The sequence below is a fragment of the Oncorhynchus keta genome, chromosome 27 (assembly GCF_023373465.1).
Source record: "Oncorhynchus keta strain PuntledgeMale-10-30-2019 chromosome 27, Oket_V2, whole genome shotgun sequence".
NCBI lineage: Eukaryota > Metazoa > Chordata > Actinopteri > Salmoniformes > Salmonidae > Oncorhynchus > Oncorhynchus keta.
Window position 1 is genome coordinate 1,193,023 of NC_068447.1, and position 21,906 is coordinate 1,214,928.

The following is a 21,906-nucleotide window of genomic DNA, read 5'->3' on the forward strand; positions in this document are numbered from 1 at the left end:
CAACACACGTCCTGTCAACAACAACACACGTCCTGTCAACAACAACACACGTCCTGTCAACAACAACACACGTCCTGTCAACAACAACACACGTCCTGTCAACAACAACACACGTCCTGTCAACAACAACACACGTCCTGTCAACAACAACACACGTCATGTCAACAACAACACACGTCCTGTCAACAACAACACACCCTGTCAACAACAACACATGTCCTGTCAACAACAACACATACCCTGTCAACCACACGTCCTGTCAACAACAACACACGTCCTGTCAACAACAACACACGTCCTGTCAACAACAACACACGTCCTGTCAACAACAACACACGTCCTGTCAACAACAACACACGTCCTGTCAACAACAACACACGTCCTGTCAACAACAACACACGTCCTGTCAACAACAACACACGTCCTGTCAACAACAACACACGTCCTGTCAACAACAACACACGTCCTGTCAACAACAACACACGTCCTGTCAACAACAACACACGTCCTGTCAACAACAACACACGTCCTGTCAACAACACACGTCCTGTCAACAACAACACACGTCCTGTCAACAACAACACACGTCCTGTCAACAACAACACACGTCCTGTCAACAACAACACACGTCCTGTCAACAACAACACACGTCCTGTCAACAACAACACACGTCCTGTCAACAACAACACACGTCCTGTCAACAACAACACACGTCCTGTCAACAACAACACATGTCCTGTCAACAACAACACACGTCATGTCAACAACAACACACGTCCTGTCAACAACAACACACCCTGTCAACAACAACACATGTCCTGTCAACAACAACACATACCCTGTCAACAACACACGTCCTGTCAACAACAACACACGTCCTGTCAACAACAACACACGTCCTGTCAACAACAACACACGTCCTGTCAACAACAACACACGTCCTGTCAACAACAACACACGTCCTGTCAACAACAACACACGTCCTGTCAACAACAACACACGTCCTGTCAACAACAACATACCCTGTCAACAACAACATACCCTGTCAACAACAACACAAGACCTGTCAACAACAACACAACCTGTCAACAACAACACAAGACCTGTCAACAACAACACAAGACCCGTCAACAACAACACAAGACCTGTCAACAACAACACACCCTGTCAACAACAACACACGACCTGTCAACAACAACACACGTCCTGTCAACAACAACATACCCTGTCAACAACAACATACCCTGTCAACAACAACACAAGACCTGTCAACAACAACATACCCTGTCAACAACAACACAAGACCTGTCAACTGTCAACAACAACACACGTCCTGTCAACAACAACATACCCTGTCAACAACAACATACCCTGTCAACAACAACACAAGACCTGTCAACAACAACATACCCTGTCAACAACAACACAAGACCTGTCAACAACAACATACCCTGTCAACAACAACATACCCTGTCAACACGTCCTGTCAACAACAACACACGTCCTGTCAACAACAACATACCCTGTCAACAACAACACACGTCCTGTCAACAACAACACACGTCCTGTCAACAACAACACACGTCCTGTCAACAACAACACACGTCCTGTCAACAACAACATACCCTGTCAACAACAACACAAGACCTGTCAACAACAACATACCCTGTCAACAACAACATACCCTGTCAACACGTCCTGTCAACAACAACACACGTCCTGTCAACAACAACATACCCTGTCAACAACAACACACGTCCTGTCAACAACAACACACGTCCTGTCAACAACAACACACGTCCTGTCAACAACAACACACGTCCTGTCAACAACAACACACGTCCTGTCAACAACAACACACGTCCTGTCAACAACAACACACGTCCTGTCAACAACAACACACGTCCTGTCAACAACAACACACGTCCTGTCAACAACAACACACGTCCTGTCAACAACAACACACGTCCTGTCAACAACAACACACGCCCTGTCAACAACAACACACGTAATGTCAACAACAACACACGTCCTGTCAACAACAACACACGTCCTGTCAACAACAACACACGTCCTGTCAACAACAACACACGTCCTGTCAACAACAACACACGTCCTGTCAACAACAACACACGTCCTGTCAACAACAATACACGTCATGTCAACAACAACACACGTCCTGTCAACAACAACACACGTCCTGTCAACAACAACACACGTCCTGTCAACAACACACGTCCTGTCAACAACAACACACGTCCTGTCAACAACACACATCCTGTCAACAACAACACACATCCTGTCAACAACACACGTCCTGTCAACAACACACATCCTGTCAACAACACATGTCCTGTCAACAACAACACACGTCATGTCAACAACAACACACGTCCTGTCAACAACAACACACGTCCTGTCAACAACAACACACGTCCTGTCAACAACACACGTCCTGTCAACAACACACGTCCTGTCAACAACAACACACGTCCTGTCAACAACAACACACGTCCTGTCAACAACAACACACGTCCTGTCAACAACAACACACGTCCTGTCAACAACAACACACGTCCTGTCAACAACAACACACGTCCTGTCAACAACAACACACGTCCTGTCAACAACAACACACGTCCTGTCAACAACAACACACGTCCTGTCAACAACAACACACGTCATGTCAACAACAACACACGTCCTGTCAACAACAACACACCCTGTCAACAACAACACATGTCCTGTCAACAACAACACATACCCTGTCAACAACACACGTCTTGTCAACAACAACACACGTCCTGTCAACAACAACACACGTCCTGTCAACAACAACACACGTCCTGTCAACAACAACACACGTCCTGTCAACAACAACACACGTCCTGTCAACAACAACACACGTCCTGTCAACAACAACACACGTCCTGTCAACAACAACATACCCTGTCAACAACAACATACCCTGTCAACAACAACACAAGACCTGTCAACAACAACATACCCTGTCAACAACAACACACGTCCTGTCAACAACAACACACGTCCTGTCAACAACAACACTCGTCCTGTCAACAACAACACACGTCCTGTCAACAACAACACACGTCCTGTCAACAACAACACACGTCCTGTCAACAACACACGTCCTGTCAACAACACACGTCCTGTCAACAACAACACACGTCCTGTCAACAACAACACACGTCCTGTCAACAACAACACACGTCCTGTCAACAACAACACACGTCCTGTCAACAACAACACACGTCCTGTCAACAACAACACACGTCCTGTCAACAACAACACACGTCCTGTCAACAACACACGTCCTGTCAACAACACACGTCCTGTCAACAACACACGTCCTGTCAACAACAACACACGTCCTGTCAACAACAACACACGTCCTGTCAACAACAACACACGTCCTGTCAACAACAACACACGTCCTGTCAACAACAACACACGTCCTGTCAACAACAACACACGTCCTGTCAACAACAACACACGTCCTGTCAACAACAACACACGTCCTGTCAACAACAACACACGTCCTGTCAACAACAACACACGTCATGTCAACAACAACACACGTCCTGTCAACAACAACACACCCTGTCAACAACAACACATGTCCTGTCAACAACAACACATACCCTGTCAACAACACACGTCCTGTCAACAACAACACACGTCCTGTCAACAACAACACACGTCCTGTCAACAACAACACACGTCCTGTCAACAACAACACACGTCCTGTCAACAACAACACACGTCCTGTCAACAACAACACACGTCCTGTCAACAACAACACACGTCCTGTCAACAACAACACAAGACCTGTCAACAACAACATACCCTGTCAACAACAACACAAGACCTGTCAACAACAACATACCCTGTCAACAACAACACAAGACCTGTCAACAACAACATACCCTGTCAACAACAACACAAGACCTGTCAACAACAACATACCCTGTCAACAACAACATACCCTGACCTGTCAACAACAACATACCCTGTCACAACCACACGTCCTGTCAACAACAACATACCCTGTCAACAACAACACAAGACCTGTCAACAACAACATACCCTGTCAACAACAACATACCCTGTCAACACGTCCTGTCAACAACAACACACGTCCTGTCAACAACACACGTCCTGTCAACAACAACACACGTCCTGTCAACAACAACACACGTCCTGTCAACAACAACACACGTCCTGTCAACAACAACACACGTCCTCAACAACAACACACGTCAACAACAACACACGTCCTGTCAACAACAACACACGTCCTGTCAACAACAACACACGTCCTGTCAACAACAACACACGCCCTGTCAACAACAACACACGTCCTGTCAACAACAACACACGTCCTGTCAACAACAACACACGTCCTGTCAACAACAACACACGTCCTGTCAACAACAACACACGTCCTGTCAACAACAACACACGTCCTGTCAACAACAACACACGTCCTGTCAACAACAACACACGTCCTGTCAACAACAACACACGTCCTGTCAACAACAACACACGTCCTGTCAACAACAATACACGTCATGTCAACAACAACACACGTCCTGTCAACAACAACACACGTCCTGTCAACAACAACACACATCCTGTCAACAACACACGTCCTGTCAACAACAACACACGTCCTGTCAACAACACACATCCTGTCAACAACAACACACATCCTGTCAACAACACACGTCCTATCAACAACACACATCCTGTCAACAACACATGTCCTGTCACAACAACACACGTCATGTCAACAACAACACACGTCCTGTCAACAACAACACACGTCCTGTCAACAACAACACACGTCCTGTCAACAACAACACATGTCCTGTCAATAACAACACATACCCTGTCAACAACAACACACGTCCTGTCAACAACAACACACGTCCTGTCAACAACAACACATGTCCTGTCAACAACAACACATACCCTGTCAACAACAACACACGTCCTGTCAACAACAACACACGTCCTGTCAACAACAACGTCCTGTCAACAACAACACACATGTCCTGTCAACAACAACACACATGTCCTGTCAACAACAACACACGTCCTGTCAACAACAACACACGTCCTGTCAACAACAACATACCCTGTCAACAACACACATCCTGTCAACAACAACACACATCCTGTCAACAACACACGTCCTGTCAACAACACACATCCTGTCAACAACAACACACATCCTGTCAACAACACACGTCCTGTCAACAACACACATCCTGTCAACAACACATGTCCTGTCAACAACAACACACGTCATGTCAACAACAACACACGTCCTGTCAACAACAACACACGTCCTGTCAACAACAACACACGTCCTGTCAACAACAACACATGTCCTGTCAATAACAACACATACCCTGTCAACAACAACACACGTCCTGTCAACAACAACACACGTCCTGTCAACAACAACACATGTCCTGTCAACAACAACACATACCCTGTCAACAACAACACACGTCCTGTCAACAACAACACACGTCCTGTCAACAACAACACACGTCCTGTCAACAACAACACACATGTCCTGTCAACAACAACACACATGTCCTGTCAACAACAACACACATCCTGTCAACAACAACACACGTCCTGTCAACAACAACATACCCTGTCAACAACAACATACCCTGTCAACAACAACATACCCTGTCAACAACAACATAGAGAGACAGGAGAGAGGAGACAGGAGACAGGAGACAGGAGACAGGAGGCAGGAGACAGGAGACAGGAGGCAGGAGACAGGAGGCAGGAGAGAAAAGACAGGAGACAGGAGACAGGAGGCAGGAGACAGGAGACAGGAGACAGGAGGCAGGAGGCAGGAGAGAAAAGACAGGAGACAGGAGGCAGGAGACAGGAGACAGGAGACAGGAGAGAAAAGACAGGAGGCAGGAGGCAGGAGAGAAAGACAGGAGGCAGGAGGCAGGAGACAGGAGGCAGGAGACAGGAGGCAGGAGGCAGGAGACAGGAGACAGGAGACAGGAGGCAGGAGACAGGAGACAGGAGGCAGGAGACAGGAGGTAGGAGACAGGAGACAGGAGGCAGGAGACAGGAGACAGGAGACAGGAGGCAGGAGACAGGAGGCAGGAGGCAGGAGGCAGGAGACAGGAGGCAGGAGGCAGGAGACAGGAGGCAGGAGGCAGGAGGCAGGAGACAGGAGACAGGAGGCAGGAGACAGGAGACAGGAGACAGGAGGCAGGAGACAGGAGGCAGGAGAGAAAAGACAGGAGACAGGAGACAGGAGGCAGGAGACAGGAGACAGGAGGCAGGAGACAGGAGACAGGAGACAGGAGACAGGAGGCAGGAGACAGGAGACAGGAGACAGGAGACAGGAGGCAGGAGGCAGGAGACAGGAGACAGGAGACAGGAGACAGGAGGCAGGAGACAGGAGACAGGAGGCAGGAGACAGGAGACAGGAGACAGGAGACAGGAGGCAGGAGACAGGAGACAGGAGACAGGAGGCAGGAGGCAGGAGGCAGGAGACAGGAGACAGGAGGCAGGAGACAGGAGACAGGAGGCAGGAGACAGGAGACAGGAGACAGGAGGCAGGAGACAGGAGACAGGAGGCAGGAGGCAGGAGACAGGAGGCAGGAGGCAGGAGACAGGAGACAGGAGACAGGAGACAGGAGGCAGGAGAGAAAAGACAGGAGACAGGAGACAGGAGGCAGGAGACAGGAGACAGGAGGCAGGAGGCAGGAGACAGGAGACAGGAGGCAGGAGACAGGAGACAGGAGACAGGAGGCAGGAGACAGGAGACAGGAGACAGGAGACAGGAGGCAGGAGACAGGAGGCAGGAGACAGGAGGCAGGAGACAGGAGGCAGGAGACAGGAGACAGGAGGCAGGAGACAGGAGACAGGAGACAGGAGGCAGGAGACAGGAGGCAGGAGGCAGGAGACAGGAGACAGGAGACAGGAGACAGGAGACAGGAGACAGGAGGCAGGAGGCAGGAGGCAGGAGACAGGAGACAGGAGACAGGAGACAGGAGACAGGAGGCAGGAGACAGGAGGCAGGAGACAGGAGACAGGAGACAGGAGACAGGAGGCAGGAGGCAGGAGACAGGAGACAGGAGGAGGAGACAGGAGACAGGAGACAGGAGACAGGAGACAGGAGGCAGGAGGCAGGAGACAGGAGACAGGAGACAGGAGGCAGGAGACAGGAGGCAGGAGGCAGGAGACAGGAGGCAGGAGACAGGAGGCAGGAGGCAGGAGACAGGAGGCAGGAGGCAGGAGGCAGGAGGCAGGAGGCAGGAGGCAGGAGACAGGAGGCAGGAGGCAGGAGGCAGGAGACAGGAGGCAGGAGACAGGAGACAGGAGGCAGGAGACAGGAGGCAGGAGACAGGAGGCAGGAGGCAGGAGACAGGAGGCAGGAGACAGGAGGCAGGAGGCAGGAGACAGGAGGCAGGAGGCAGGAGGCAGGAGACAGGAGGCAGGAGACAGGAGGCAGGAGGCAGGAGGCAGGAGGCAGGAGACAGGAGACAGGAGGCAGGAGACAGGAGGCAGGAGACAGGAGGCAGGAGGCAGGAGGCAGGAGACAGGAGGCAGGAGGCAGGAGGCAGGAGGCAGGCAGGAGACAGGAGACAGGAGGCAGGAGGCCGGAGACAGGAGAGAAAAGACAGGAGACAGGAGACAGGAGGCAGGAGACAGGAGACAGGAGGCAGGAGACAGGAGGCAGGAGACAGGAGACAGGAGGCAGGAGGCAGGAGGCAGGAGACAGGAGAGAAAAGACAGGAGACAGGAGACAGGAGGCAGGAGGCAGGAGACAGGAGGCAGGAGACAGGAGACAGGAGGCAGGAGGCAGGAGACAGGAGGCAGGAGACAGGCATGTACTGAAGTGTTTAATAAATAACAGCATCATCATCAACAACAACAAAAAGGTGAATTCATGATGTACAGCCTTCGAATGGTATTCAGACCCCTTGACTTTTTCCACATGTTGTTACTTTACAGCCTCACACTAAAATGTATTAAATAGTTTTCCCCCTCATCAATCTACACACAATACCCCGTAATGACAAAGAGAAAATCATTTTTTAGAAATTGTTGCTAATTTATATTTAAAAAATGAAATAAAAATAAATCACATTTAAGTAAGTTTTCAGACCCTTTACTTGTGCTTAGGGTCGTTGTCCTGTTGGAAGGTGAACCTTCGCCCCAGTCTGAGGTCCTGAGCGCGCTGGAGCAGGTTTTCATCAAGGATCTCTCTGTACTTTGCTCTGTTCATCTTTCCCTTGATCCTGACTAGTCTCCCAGTCCCTGCTGCTGAAAAACATCCCCACAGCATGATGCTGCCACCACCATGCTTCACAGTAGGGATGGTGCCAGGTTTCCTCCAGATGTGATGCTTGGTATTCAGGCCAAAGAGTTCAATCTTGTTTTCATCAGACCAGAGAATCTTGTTTCTTATGGTCTGACAGTCTTTAGGTGCCTTTTGGCAAACTTAACGCATGCTGTCATGTGCCTTTTACTGAGGAGCCGTTTCCATCTGGCCACTCTTCCATAAAGGCCTGATTGGTGGAGTGCTGCAGAGATGGTTGTCCTTCTGGAAGGTTCTCCCATCTCCACATGTGGAACTCTAGAGCTCTGTCAGAGTGAACATTGGGTTCTTGGTGACCTCCCTGACCAAGGCCCTTCTCTCCTGATTGCTTAGTTTGGCCGGGCGGCCAGCTCTAGGAAGAGTCTTGGTGGTTCCATTTCGAGTCTCATATCAAAGGGTATGAATACTTATGTAAATAAGGTATTTCTGTTGTGAATTTTAATACATTTGCAAAAATGTTTACAAACCTGTTTTCTCTTTGTCATTATGGGGTATTGTGTGTTGTTAGATGAGCAATTTATTTTATTTGAATAATTTTCGAATAAGGTTGTGACGTAAGAAAATGTTGAAAAGTCATGGGGTCTGAGTAGTTACCGAAGGCACTGTATATATACACTTATTTAATATATATTCCACTGTATAAACTATAAATATGACATGCAGTCCTCATAAGTTAGAAGAACCAGAAATCTGACTGAGGTAGGGAGAGGGGAAGGGGCTGGTCGGATACAGGTGAGTGTGTCTGTGAGTGTGTCTGTGTGTGGGAGTGTGTCTGTGTGTGGGAGCGTGTCTGTGTGTGGGAGTGTGTCTGTGTGTGGGAGTGTGTCTGAGTGTGGGAGTGTGTCTGAGTGTGGGAGTGTGTCTGTGTGTGGGAGTGTGTCTGTGTGTGGGAGTGTGTCTGAGTGTGGGAGTGTGTCTGAGTGTGGGAGTGTGTCTGAGTGTGGGAGTGTGTCTGAGTGTGGGAGTGTGTCTGTGTGTGGGAGTGTGTCTGTGTGTGGGAGTGTGTGTGGGAGTGTGTCTGTGTGTGGGAGTGTGTCTGTGTGTGGGAGTGTGTCTGTGTGTGGGAGTGTGTCTGTGTGTGGGAGTGTGTCTGTGTGTGGGAGTGTGTCTGTGTGTGGGAGCGTGTCTGTGTGTGGGAGCGTGTCTGTGTGTGGGAGCGTGTCTGTGTGTGGGAGCGTGTCTGTGTGTGGGAGCGTGTCTGAGTGTGGGAGTGTGTCTGAGTGTGGGAGTGTGTCTGTGTGTGGGAGTGTGTCTGTGTGTGGGAGTGTGTCTGTGTGTGGGAGTGTGTCTGTGTGTGGGAGTGTGTCTGTGTGTGGGAGTGTGTCTGTGTGTGTGGGAGTGTGTCTGTGTGTGGGAGTGTGTCTGAGTGTGGGAGTGTGTCTGTGTGTGTGGGAGTGTGTCTGTGTGTGGGAGTGTGTCTGTGTGTGGGAGTGTGTCTGAGTGTGGGAGTGTGTCTGTGTGTGGGAGTGTGTCTGAGTGTGGGAGTGTGTCTGAGTGTGGGAGTGGAGTCTAACACTACAATACATCCGTAGTGGCTGTTTCAAGGTTGTTTTCTGACTGTGCAATCGGTGTTTGTTTGTTTGTGTGTGCGTGCGTGCGTGCGTGCGTGTGTGTGTGTGTGTGTGTGCGTGTGCGTGTGTGTGTGTATATATATGGGTCCATAGTCCTAGGGGTGAGAGGTCAGTGCCTCCAGGACTTGCGGCTGAGGACACACACACACGCTGCGTTGATGCGTATCAGTCTCCACGCCGTCTGCTCCTTGGACTTGGTGAGCGCGCGCACGTACGTGTGCGTGTTGGTGCAGTACGAGTTCCAGTGACGGCTGTCGATGCCGCGGCACCCTGCTTTAGAAATGCCTCCACTGGCCCCTCCCCTAGCCCCAGCTCCGCCCCCCGGGGGTGTGGCCACGCGGCAGGTGGTCTCGTAGAAGAACTGTCTCTTGCGGACGTTGTCTATCTTCACCTCTGGCAGAACCTCCACCTCGTTGCCGGCGATGTCTGTGGCCTTGGTCAGGTTCCCCAACCACACGCTGATGCTGTCGCACACGGAGTACTCCCCCCTGTGCATGGGCTGCCCCCCCGCCTTCCGCCTCACCCTCACTCCCCCACCCATCACCCCTTCCTCCTCATCCCCTGTCTCCCCCCCCAGGGTGTGGTGAGAGGGGGGTACGTCGCTGAAGACGACGCGTGATGAGGTGCGGTACTTCCGCTTGCTGAACAGTTTGGGGTCCACCTCAGGGATGGAGGGGGAAGAGGAGGAGTCTGTCTCAGAGTGGCCCAGGGAAGAACTCCTGTCCTGGGGTAGAGAGGCTGGTCTGTGGGCCTGTCTGGTCCGGCTGGGTCTCTGCTGAGTATCCCTGTCTGCTGCTGGCTGCTCCTGCTGAGGTGACACTGACAGGCGGGCCATCCTCTGTAGTTCTGCTCTGCCATTGGCTGCTGTGTGCTGTTCTGCTCTGCCATTGGCTGCTGTGTGGTGTTCTGCTCTGCCATTGGCTGCTGTGTGCTGTTCTGCTCTGCCATTGGCTGCTGTGTGCTGTTCTGCTCTGCCATTGGCTGCTGTGTGCTGTTCTGCTCTGCCATTGGCTGCTGTGTGCTGTTCTGCTCTGTGGTTGGCTGCTGTGTGGTGTTCTGCACTGTGGTTGGCAGCCACCGGGCCCAGGGCCCCTTCCATGTTCAGTACAGCCTGGATGCCAATGAGCAGGAGCACCAACAGCAACGACCTCATGGGCACACGTCCTGTCAACAACAACACACGTCCTGTCAACAACAACACACGTCCTGTCAACAACAACACACGTCCTGTCAACAACAACACACGTCCTGTCAACAACAACACACGTCCTGTCAACAACAACACACGTCCTGTCAACAACAACACACGTCCTGTCAACAACAACACACGTCCTGTCAACAACAACACACGTCCTGTCAACAACAACACACATCCTGTCAACAACAACATACCCTGTCAACAACAACACATGTCCTGTCAACAACAACACACGTCCTGTCAACAACAACACACGTCCTGTCAACAACAACACACGTCCTGTCAACAACAACACACGTCCTGTCAACAACAACACACGTCCTGTCAACAACAACACACGTCCTGTCAACAACAACACACGTCCTGTCAACAACAACACACGTCCTGTCAACAACAACACACGTCCTGTCAACAACAACACACGTCATGTCAACAACAACACACGTCCTGTCAACAACAACACATACCCTGTCAACAACAACACACGTCCTGTCAACAACAACACACGTCCTGTCAACAACAACACACGTCCTGTCAACAACAACACACGTCCTGTCAACAACAACACACGTCCTGTCAACAACAACACACGTCCTGTCAACAACAACACACGTCCTGTCAACAACAACACACGTCCTGTCAACAACAACACACGTCCTGTCAACAACACACGTCCTGTCAACAACACACGTCCTGTCAACAACAACACACGTCCTGTCAACAACAACACACGTCCTGTCAACAACAACACACGTCCTGTCAACAACAACACACGTCCTGTCAACAACAACACACGCCCTGTCAACAACAACACACGTCCTGTCAACAACAACACACGTCCTGTCAACAACAACACACGTCTTGTCAACAACAACACACGTCCTGTCAACAACAACACACGTCCTGTCAACAACAACACACGCCCTGTCAACAACAACACACGCCCTGTCAACAACAACACACGCCCTGTCAACAACAACACACGCCCTGTCAACAACAACACACGCCCTGTCAACAACAACACACGTCCTGTCAACAACAACACACGCCCTGTCAACAACAACACACGTCCTGTCAACAACAACACACGTCCTGTCAACAACAACACACGTCCTGTCAACAACAACACATACCCTGTCAACAACACACGTCCTGTCAACAACAACACACGTCCTGTCAACAACAACACACCCTGTCAACAACAACACATGTCCTGTCAACAACAACACATACCCTGTCAACAACACACGTCCTGTCAACAACAACACACGTCCTGTCAACAACAACACATACCCTGTCAACAACAACACACGTCCTGTCAACAACAACACACGTCATGTCAACAACAACACACATGTCCTGTCAACAACAACACACGTCCTGTCAACAACAACACACGTCCTGTCAACAACAACACACGTCATGTCAACAACACACGTCCTGTCAACAACAACACACGTCCTGTCAACAACAACACACGTCCTGTCAACAACAACATACCCTGTCAACAACAACATACCCTGTCAACAACAACACACGTCCTGTCAACAACATACCCTGTCAACAACAACACACGTCCTGTCAACAACAACATACCCTGTCAACAACAACACACGTCCTGTCAACAACAACATACCCTGTCAACAACAACACACGTCCTGTCAACAACAACATACCCTGTCAACAACAACATACCCTGTCAACAACAACATACCCTGTCAACAACAACATACCCTGTCAACAACAACACAAGACCTGTCAACAACAACACAAGACCTGTCAACAACAACACAAGACCTGTCAACAACAACAACATACCCTGTCAACAACAACATACCCTGTCAACAACAACACAAGACCTGTCAACAACAACACAAGACCTGTCAACAACAACACAAGACCTGTCAACAACAACACAAGACCTGTCAACAACAACATACCCTGTCAACAACAACATACCCTGTCAACAACAACATACCCTGTCAACAACAACATACCCTGTCAACAACAACACACCCTGTCAACAACAACACACCATGTCAACAACAACACACGTCCTGTCAACAACAACACACGTCCTGTCAACAACAACACACGTCATGTCAACAACAACACACGTCCTGTCAACAACAACACACGTCCTGTCAACAACAACACACGTCCTGTCAACAACAACACACGTCCTGTCAACAACAACACACGTCCTGTCAACAACAACATACCCTGTCAACAACAACACACGTCCTGTCAACAACAACATACCCTGTCAACAACAACACACGTCCTGTCAACAACAACACACGTCCTGTCAACAACAACATACCCTGTCAACAACAACACACGTCCTGTCAACAACAACACACGTCCTGTCAACAACAACATACCCTGTCAACAATAGCAACACAAGACCTGTCAACAACAACATACCCTGTCAACAACAACACACCCTGTCAACAACAACACACCCTGTCAACAACAACACATGTTCTGTCAACAACAACACACGTCATTTCAACAACAACACACGTCCTGTCAACAACAACACACGTCCTGTCAACAACACATGTCCTGTCAACAACACACATCCTGTAAACAATAGCAACACAAGACCTGTCAACAACAACATACCCTGTCAACAACAACACACCCTGTCAACAACAACACACCCTGTCAACAACAACACATGTTCTGTCAACAACAACACATGTCCTTTCAACAACACACATCCTGTAAACAATAGCAACACAAGACCTGTCAACAACAACACACGTCATGTTAACAACAACACACGTCATTTCAACAACAACACACGTCCTGTCAACAACAACACACGTCCTGTCAACAACAACACACGTCCTGTCAACAACACACATCCTGTAAACAATAGCAACACAAAACCTGTCAACAACAACATTCCCTGTCAACAACAACACACCCTGTCAACAACAACACACGTCCTGTCAACAATAACAACACACGTCCTGTCAACAACAACACACGTCCTGTCAACAACAACACACGTCCTGTCAACAACAACACTCGCCCTGTCAACAACAACACACGTCCTGTCAACAACAACACACGTCCTGTCAACAACAACACACGTCCTGTCAACAACAACACACGTCCTGTCAACAACAACACATGTCCTTTCAACAACAACACACGTCCTGTCAACAACAACACACGTCCTGTCAACAACAACACATGTCCTGTCAACAACAACACACGTCCTGTCAACAACAACACACGTCCTGTCAACAACAACATACCCTGTCAACAACAACACACGTCCTGTCAACAACAACACACCCTGTCAACAACACACATCCTGTAAACAATAGCAACACAAAACCTGTCAACAACAACATTCCCTGTCAACAACAACACACGACCTGTCAACATAACAACACACGTCCTGTCAACAACACACCCTGTCAACAACACACATCCTGTAAACAATAGCAACACAAAACCTGTCAACAACAACATTCCCTGTCAACAACAACACACCCTGTCAACAACAACACACGACCTGTCAACATAACAACAGACCCTGTCAACAACAACACACATTCTGTCAACAATAAGACACGTTCTGTCAACAATAACGACAGAAAAACTCTCACACACTCACACACACTCTCACATCCTCTCACAGTTCTCACACACTCTCACACACTCTCACACACTCTCACACCCTCTCACACACTCACACACACACACACTCTCACATCCTCTCACACACTCACACACACTCTCACACACTCTCACACCCTCTCACACACTCTCACACATTCTCACACACTCTCACACACTCTCACACACTCTCACACCCTCTCACACACTCACACACACTCTCACATCCTCTCACAGTTCTCACACACTCTCACACACTCTCACACCCTCTCACACACTCTCACACACTCTCACACCCTCTCACACACTCTCACACACTCTCACACCCTCTCACACCCTCTCACACCCTCTCACAGTTCTCACACCTTCTCACACCCTCTCACACCCTCTCACAGTTCTCACACCTTCTCACACCCTCTCACACCCTCTCACACCCTCTCACACCCTCTCACAGTTCTCACACCCTCTCACACCCTCTCACAGTTCTCACACCCTCTCACACCCTCTCACAGTTCTCACACCCTCTCACACCCTCTCACACCCTCTCACAGTTCTCACACCCTCTTACACCCTCTTACACCCTCTCACACCCTCTCACACCCTCTCACAGTTCTCACACCCTCTCACAGTTCTCACACCCTCTCACACCCTCTCACAGTTCTCACACCTTCTCACACCCTCTCACACCCTCTCACACCCTCTCACAGTTCTCACACCCTCTCACACCCTCTTACACCCTCTCACACCCTCTCACACCCTCTCACAGTTCTCACACCCTCTCACACCCTCTCACACCCTCTTACACCCTCTCACACCCTCTCACACCCTCTCACAGTTCTCATACTCTCTCACAGTTCTCACACCCTCTCACACCCTCTCACAGTTCTCACACCCTATCACACCCTCTCACACCCTCTCACACCCTCTCACACCCTCTCACACCCTCTCACACCCTCTCACAGTTCTCACACCCTCTCACACCCTCTCACACCCTCTCACACCCTCTCACACCCTCTCACAGTTCTCACACCCTCTTACACCCTCTCACACCCTCTCACACCCTCTCACAGTTCTCACACCCTCTCACAGTTCTCACACCCTCTCACACCCTCTCACACCCTCTCACAGTTCTCACACCTTCTCACACCCTCTCACACCCTCTCACACCCTCTCACAGTTCTCACACCCTCTCACACCCTCTTACACCCTCTCACACCCTCTCACACCCTCTCACAGTTCTCACACCCTCTCACACCCTCTCACACCCTCTTACACCCTCTCACACCCTCTCACACCCTCTCACACCCTCTCACAGTTCTCACACCCTCTCACACCCTCTCACACCCTCTCACACCCTCTCACAGTTCTCACACCATCTCACACCCTCTCACACCCTCAATGGACGCATCCACAAATACAGGCACGTGTGTACTTTTATGTCTATACATTTCTGACATAGTGAGAACGGCAAATAGTGAGAACACCTTGCCTGTTAATACATACAGGGAGGAGACAATTACATGGCTCTATACAGGAAGTAGAAAATAACATGGCTCTATACAGGAAGTAGAAAATAACATGGCTCTATACAGGAAGTAGAAAATAACATGGCTCTATACAGGAAGTAGAAAATAACATGGCTCTATACAGGAAGTAGAAAATAACATGGCTCTATACAGGAAGTAGAAGATAACATGGCTCTATACAGGAAGTAGAAAATAACATGGATCTATACAGTGTAGGTCTCCCTGAACTGGCTGTAGTGTGGAAGTCTCCCTGAACAGGTCTCCCTGAACTGACTGTAGTGTGGAGGTCTACCTGAAAAGGTCTACCTGAACAGGTCTACCTGAACTGGCTGTAGTGGGGAGGTCTCCCTGAACAGGTCTACCTGAACAGGTCTCCCTGAACAGGTCTCCCTGAACAGGTCTCCCTGAACTGGCTTTAGTGTGGAGGTCTCCCTGAACAGGTCACCCTGAACAGGTCTCCCTGAACAGGTCTCCCTGAACTGGCTGTAGTGTGGAGGTCTCCCTGAACAGGTCTCCCTGAACTGGCTGTAGTGTGGAGGTCTCCCTGAACAGGTCTCCCTGAACTGGCTGCAGTGTGGAGGTCTCACTGAACAGGTCTCCCTGAACTGACTGCAGTGTGGAGGTCTCACTGAACAGGTCTCCCTGAACTGACTGTAGTGTGGAGGTCTACCTGAACAGGTCTACCTGAACAGGTCTACCTGAACTGGCTGTAGTGTGGAGGTCTCCCTGAACAGGTCTACCTGAACTGACTGTAGTGTGGAGGTCTCCTGAACAGGTCTCCCTGAACTGGCTTTAGTGTGGAGGTCTCCCTGAACAGGTCTCCCTGAACTGGCTGTAGTGTGGAGGTCTCCCTGAACAGGTCTCCCTGAACTGGCTGTAGTGTGGAGGTCTCCCTGAACTGGCTGCAGTGTGGAGGTCTCCCTGAACAGGTCTCCCTGAACTGGCTGTAGTGTGGAGGTCTCCCTGAACTGGCTGTAGTGTGGAGGTCTCCTGAACTGGCTGTAGTGTGGAGGTCTCCCTGAACAGGTCTCCTGAACTGGCTGCAGTGTGGAGGTCTCCTGAACTGGCTGCAGTGTGGAGGTCTCCCTGAACAGGTCTCCCTGAACTGGCTGTAGTGTGGAGGTCTCCCTGAACTGGCTGCAGTGTGGAGGTCTCCCTGAACAGGTTTCCCTGAACTGGCTGTAGTGTGGAGGTCTCCCTGAACAGGTCTCCCTGAACTGGCTGTAGTGTGGAGGTCTCCCTGAACAGGTCTACCTGAACAGGTCTCCCTGAACTGACTGTAGTGTGGAGGTCTACCTGAACAGGTCTACCTGAACAGGTCTCCCTGAACAGGTCTCCCTGAACTGGCTTTAGTGTGGAGGTCTCCCTGAACAGGTCACCCTGAACAGGTCTCCCTGAACAGGTCTCCCTGAACTGGCTGTAGTGTGGAGGTCTCCCTGAACAGGTCTCCCTGAACTGGCTGTAGTGTGGAGGTCTCCCTGAACAGGTCTCCCTGAACTGGCTGCAGTGTGGAGGTCTCACTGAACAGGTCTCCCTGAACTGACTGTAGTGTGGAGGTCTACCTGAACAGGTCTACCTGAACAGGTCTACCTGAACTGGCTGTAGTGTGGAGGTCTCCCTGAACAGGTCTACCTGAACTGACTGTAGTGTGGAGGTCTCCCTGAACAGGTCTCCCTGAACAGGTCTCCCTGAACAGGTCTCCCTGAACTGGCTTTAGTGTGGAGGTCTCCCTGAACAGGTCTCCCTGAACTGGCTGTAGTGTGGAGGTCTCAATGAACAGGTCTCCCTGAACTGGCTGTAGTGTGGAGGTCTCCCTGAACTGGCTGCAGTGTGGAGGTCTCCCTGAACAGGTCTCCCTGAACTGGCTGTAGTGTGGAGGTCTCCCTGAACTGGCTGCAGTGTGGAGGTCTCCCTGAACAGGTTTCCCTGAACTGGCTGTAGTGTGGAGGTCTCCCTGAACTGGCTGTAGTGTGGAGGTCTCCCTGAACAGGTCTCCCTGAACTGGCTGTAGTGTGGAGGTCTCCCTGAACAGGTCTCCCTGAACTGACTGCAGTGTGGAGGTCTCACTGAACAGGTCTCCCTGAACTGACTGTAGTGTGGAGGTCTACCTGAACAGGTCTACCTGAACAGGTCTACCTGAACTGGCTGTAGTGTGGAGGTCTCCCTGAACAGGTCTACCTGAACTGACTGTAGTGTGGAGGTCTCCCTGAACAGGTCTCCCTGAACAGGTCTCCCTGAACAGGTCTCCCTGAACTGGCTTTAGTGTGGAGGTCTCCCTGAACAGGTCTCCCTGAACTGGCTGTAGTGTGGAGGTCTCCCTGAACAGGTCTCCCTGAACTGGCTGTAGTGTGGAGGTCTCCCTGAACTGGCTGCAGTGTGGAGGTCTCCCTGAACAGGTCTCCCTGAACTGGCTGTAGTGTGGAGGTCTCCCTGAACTGGCTGTAGTGTGGAGGTCTCCCTGAACTGGCTGTAGTGTGGAGGTCTCCCTGAACAGGTCTCCCTGAACTGGCTGCAGTGTGGAGGTCTCCCTGAACTGGCTGCAGTGTGGAGGTCTCCTGAACAGGTCTCCCTGAACTGGCTGTAGTGTGGAGGTCTCCCTGAACTGGCTGCAGTGTGGAGGTCTCCCTGAACAGGTTTCCCTGAACTGGCTGTAGTGTGGAGGTCTCCCTGAACTGGCTGTAGTGTGGAGGTCTCCCTGAACAGGTCTCCCTGAACTGGCTGTAGTGTGGAGGTCTCCCTGAACAGGTCTCCCTGAACTGGCTGTAGTGTGGAGGTCTCCCTGAACAGGTCTCCCTGAACTGGCTGCAGTGTGGAGGTCTCCCTGAACAGGTCTCCCTGAACTGGCTGTAGTGTGGAGGTCTCCCTGAACAGGTCTCCCTGAACTTGCTGTAGTGTAGTGTGGAGGTCTCCCTGAACTGGCTGTAGTGTGGAGGTCTCCCTGAACAGGTCTCCCTGAACTGGCTGTAGTGTGGAGGTCTCCCTGAACAGGTCTACCTGAACAGGTCTACCTGAACTGGCTGTAGTGTAGTGTGGAGGTCTCCTGAACAGGTCTCCCTGAACTGGCTGTAGTGTGGAGGTCTCCCTGAACTGGCTGTAGTGTGGAGGTCTCCCTGAACAGGTCACCCTGACCTGGCTGTAGTGTGGAGGTCTCCCTGAACTGGCTGTAGTGTGGAGGTCTCCCTGAACAGGTCACCCTGAACTGGCTGTAGTGTGGAGGTCTAGCTGAACAGGTCTCCGGGAACTGGCTGTAGTGTGGAGGTCTACCTGAACTGGCTGTAGTGTGGAGGTCTACCTGAACCGGCTGTAGTGTGGAGGTCTACCTGAACTGGCTGTAGTGTGGAGGTCTCCCTGAACTGGCTGTAGTGTGGAGGTCTACCTGAACTGACTGTAGTGTGGAGGTCTACCTGAACTGGCTGTAGTGTGCAGGTCTCCCTGAACAGGTCTACCTGAACTGGCTGTCGTGTGGAGGTCTCCTGAACTGGCTGTAGTGTGGAGGTCTCCTGAACAGGTCTCCCTGAACTGGCTGTAGTGTGGAGGTCTACCTGAACTGGCTGTAGTGTGGAGGTCACCCTGAACTGGCTGTAGTGTGGAGGTCTCCCTGAACTGGCTGTAGTGTGGAGGTCTCCCTGAACAGGTCTCCCTGAACTGGCTGTAGTGTGGAGGTCTCCCTGAACAGGTCTCCCTGAACTGGCTGCAGTGTGGAGGTCTCACTGAACAGGTCTCCCTGAACTGACTGTAGTGTGGAGGTCTACCTGAACAGGTCTACCTGAACTGGCTGTAGTGTGGAGGTCTCCTGAACAGGTCTACCTGAACTGACTGTAGTGTGGAGGTCTCCCTGAACAGGTCTCCCTGAACAGGTCTCCCTGAACAGGTCTCCCTGAACTGGCTTTAGTGTGGAGGTCTCCCTGAACAGGTCTCCCTGAACTGGCTGTAGTGTGGAGGTCTCCCTGAACAGGTCTCCCTGAACTGGCTGTAGTGTGGAGGTCTCCCTGAACTGGCTGCAGTGTGGAGGTCTCCCTGAACAGGTCTCCCTGAACTGGCTGTAGTGTGGAGGTCTCCCTGAACTGGCTGTAGTGTGGAGGTCTCCCTGAACTGGCTGTAGTGTGGAGGTCTCCCTGAACAGGTCTCCCTGAACTGGCTGCAGTGTGGAGGTCTCCCTGAACTGGCTGCAGTGTGGAGGTCTCCCTGAACAGGTCTCCCTGAACTGGCTGTAGTGTGGAGGTCTCCCTGAACTGGCTGCAGTGTGGAGGTCTCCCTGAACAGGTCTCCCTGAACTGGCTGTAGTGTGGAGGTCTCCCTGAACTGGCTGTAGTGTGGAGGTCTCCCTGAACAGGTCTCCCTGAACTGGCTGTAGTGTGGAGGTCTCCCTGAACAGGTCTCCCTGAACTGACTGTAGTGTGGAGGTCTCCCTGAACAGGTCTCCCTGAACTGGCTGTAGTGTGGAGGTCTCCCTGAACAGGTCTACATGAACAGGTCTACCTGAACTGGCTGTAGTGTAGTGTGGAGGTCTCCCTGAACAGGTCTCCCTGAACTGGCTGTAGTGTGGAGGTCTCCCTGAACTGGCTGTAGTGTGGAGGTCTCCCTGAACAGGTCACCCTGACCTGGCTGTAGTGTGGAGGTCTCCCTGAACTGGCTGTAGTGTGGAGGTCTCCCTGAACAGGTCACCCTGAACTGGCTGTAGTGTGGAGGTCTAGCTGAACAGGTCTCCGGGAACTGGCTGTAGTGTGGAGGTCTACCTGAACTGGCTGTAGTGTGGAGGTCTACCTGAACCGGCTGTAGTGTGGAGGTCTACCTGAACCGGCTGTAGTGTGGAGGTCTACCTGAACTGGCTGTAGTGTGGAGGTCTCCCTGAACTGGCTGTAGTGTGGAGGTCTACCTGAACTGACTGTAGTGTGGAGGTCTACCTGAACTGGCTGTAGTGTGCAGGTCTCCCTGAACAGGTCTACCTGAACTGGCTGTCGTGTGGAGGTCTCCCTGAACTGGCTGTAGTGTGGAGGTCTCCCTGAACAGGTCTCCCTGAACTGGCTGTAGTGTGGAGGTCTACCTGAACTGGCTGTAGTGTGGAGGTCACCCTGAACTGGCTGTAGTGTGGAGGTCTCCCTGAACTGGCTGTAGTGTGGAGGTCTCCCTGAACAGGTCACCCTGAACTGGCTGTAGTGTGGAGGTCTACCTGAACAGGTCACCCTGAACTGGCTGTAGTGTGGAGGTCTACCTGAACAGGTCTCCCTGAACTGGCTGTAGTGTGGAGGTCTACCTGAACTGGCTGTAGTGTGGAGGTCTCCCTGAACTGGCTGTAGTGTGCAGGTCTCCCTGAACAGGTCTACCTGAACTGGCTGTCGTGTGGATGTCTCCCTGAACTGGCTGTAGTGTGGAGGTCTACCTGAACTGGCTGTAGTGTGGAGGTCTCCCTGAACTGGCTGTAGTGTGGAGGTCTCCCTGAACTGGCTGTAGTGTGCAGGTCTCCCTGAACAGGTCTACCTGAACTGGCTGTCGTGTGGAGGTCTCCCTGAACTGGCTGTAGTGTGGAGGTCTACCTGAACTGGCTGTAGTGTGGAGGTCTCCCTGAACTGGCTGTAG

At 51.3% G+C, this 21,906-nt stretch overlaps 2 protein-coding genes across 2 annotated transcripts in view; both read right to left on the minus strand.

Moving 5' to 3' along the window:
* Positions 1 to 21,906, minus strand: part of LOC127912332 (neurotrophin-7-like) — a 121,538-nt gene that overhangs the window by 9,462 nt on the left and 90,170 nt on the right.
* The window catches only part of LOC127912331 (neurotrophin-7-like), a 104,231-nt gene continuing 90,170 nt past the window's right edge, over positions 7,846 to 21,906 (minus strand). The window contains exon 2 of the mRNA XM_052481250.1: positions 7,846 to 11,130. Coding sequence (XP_052337210.1) covers positions 10,076 to 11,119 — 1,044 coding nt within the window. The 5' untranslated portion in view covers positions 11,120 to 11,130 and the 3' untranslated portion in view covers positions 7,846 to 10,075. The remainder of the gene's footprint in view (positions 11,131 to 21,906) is intronic.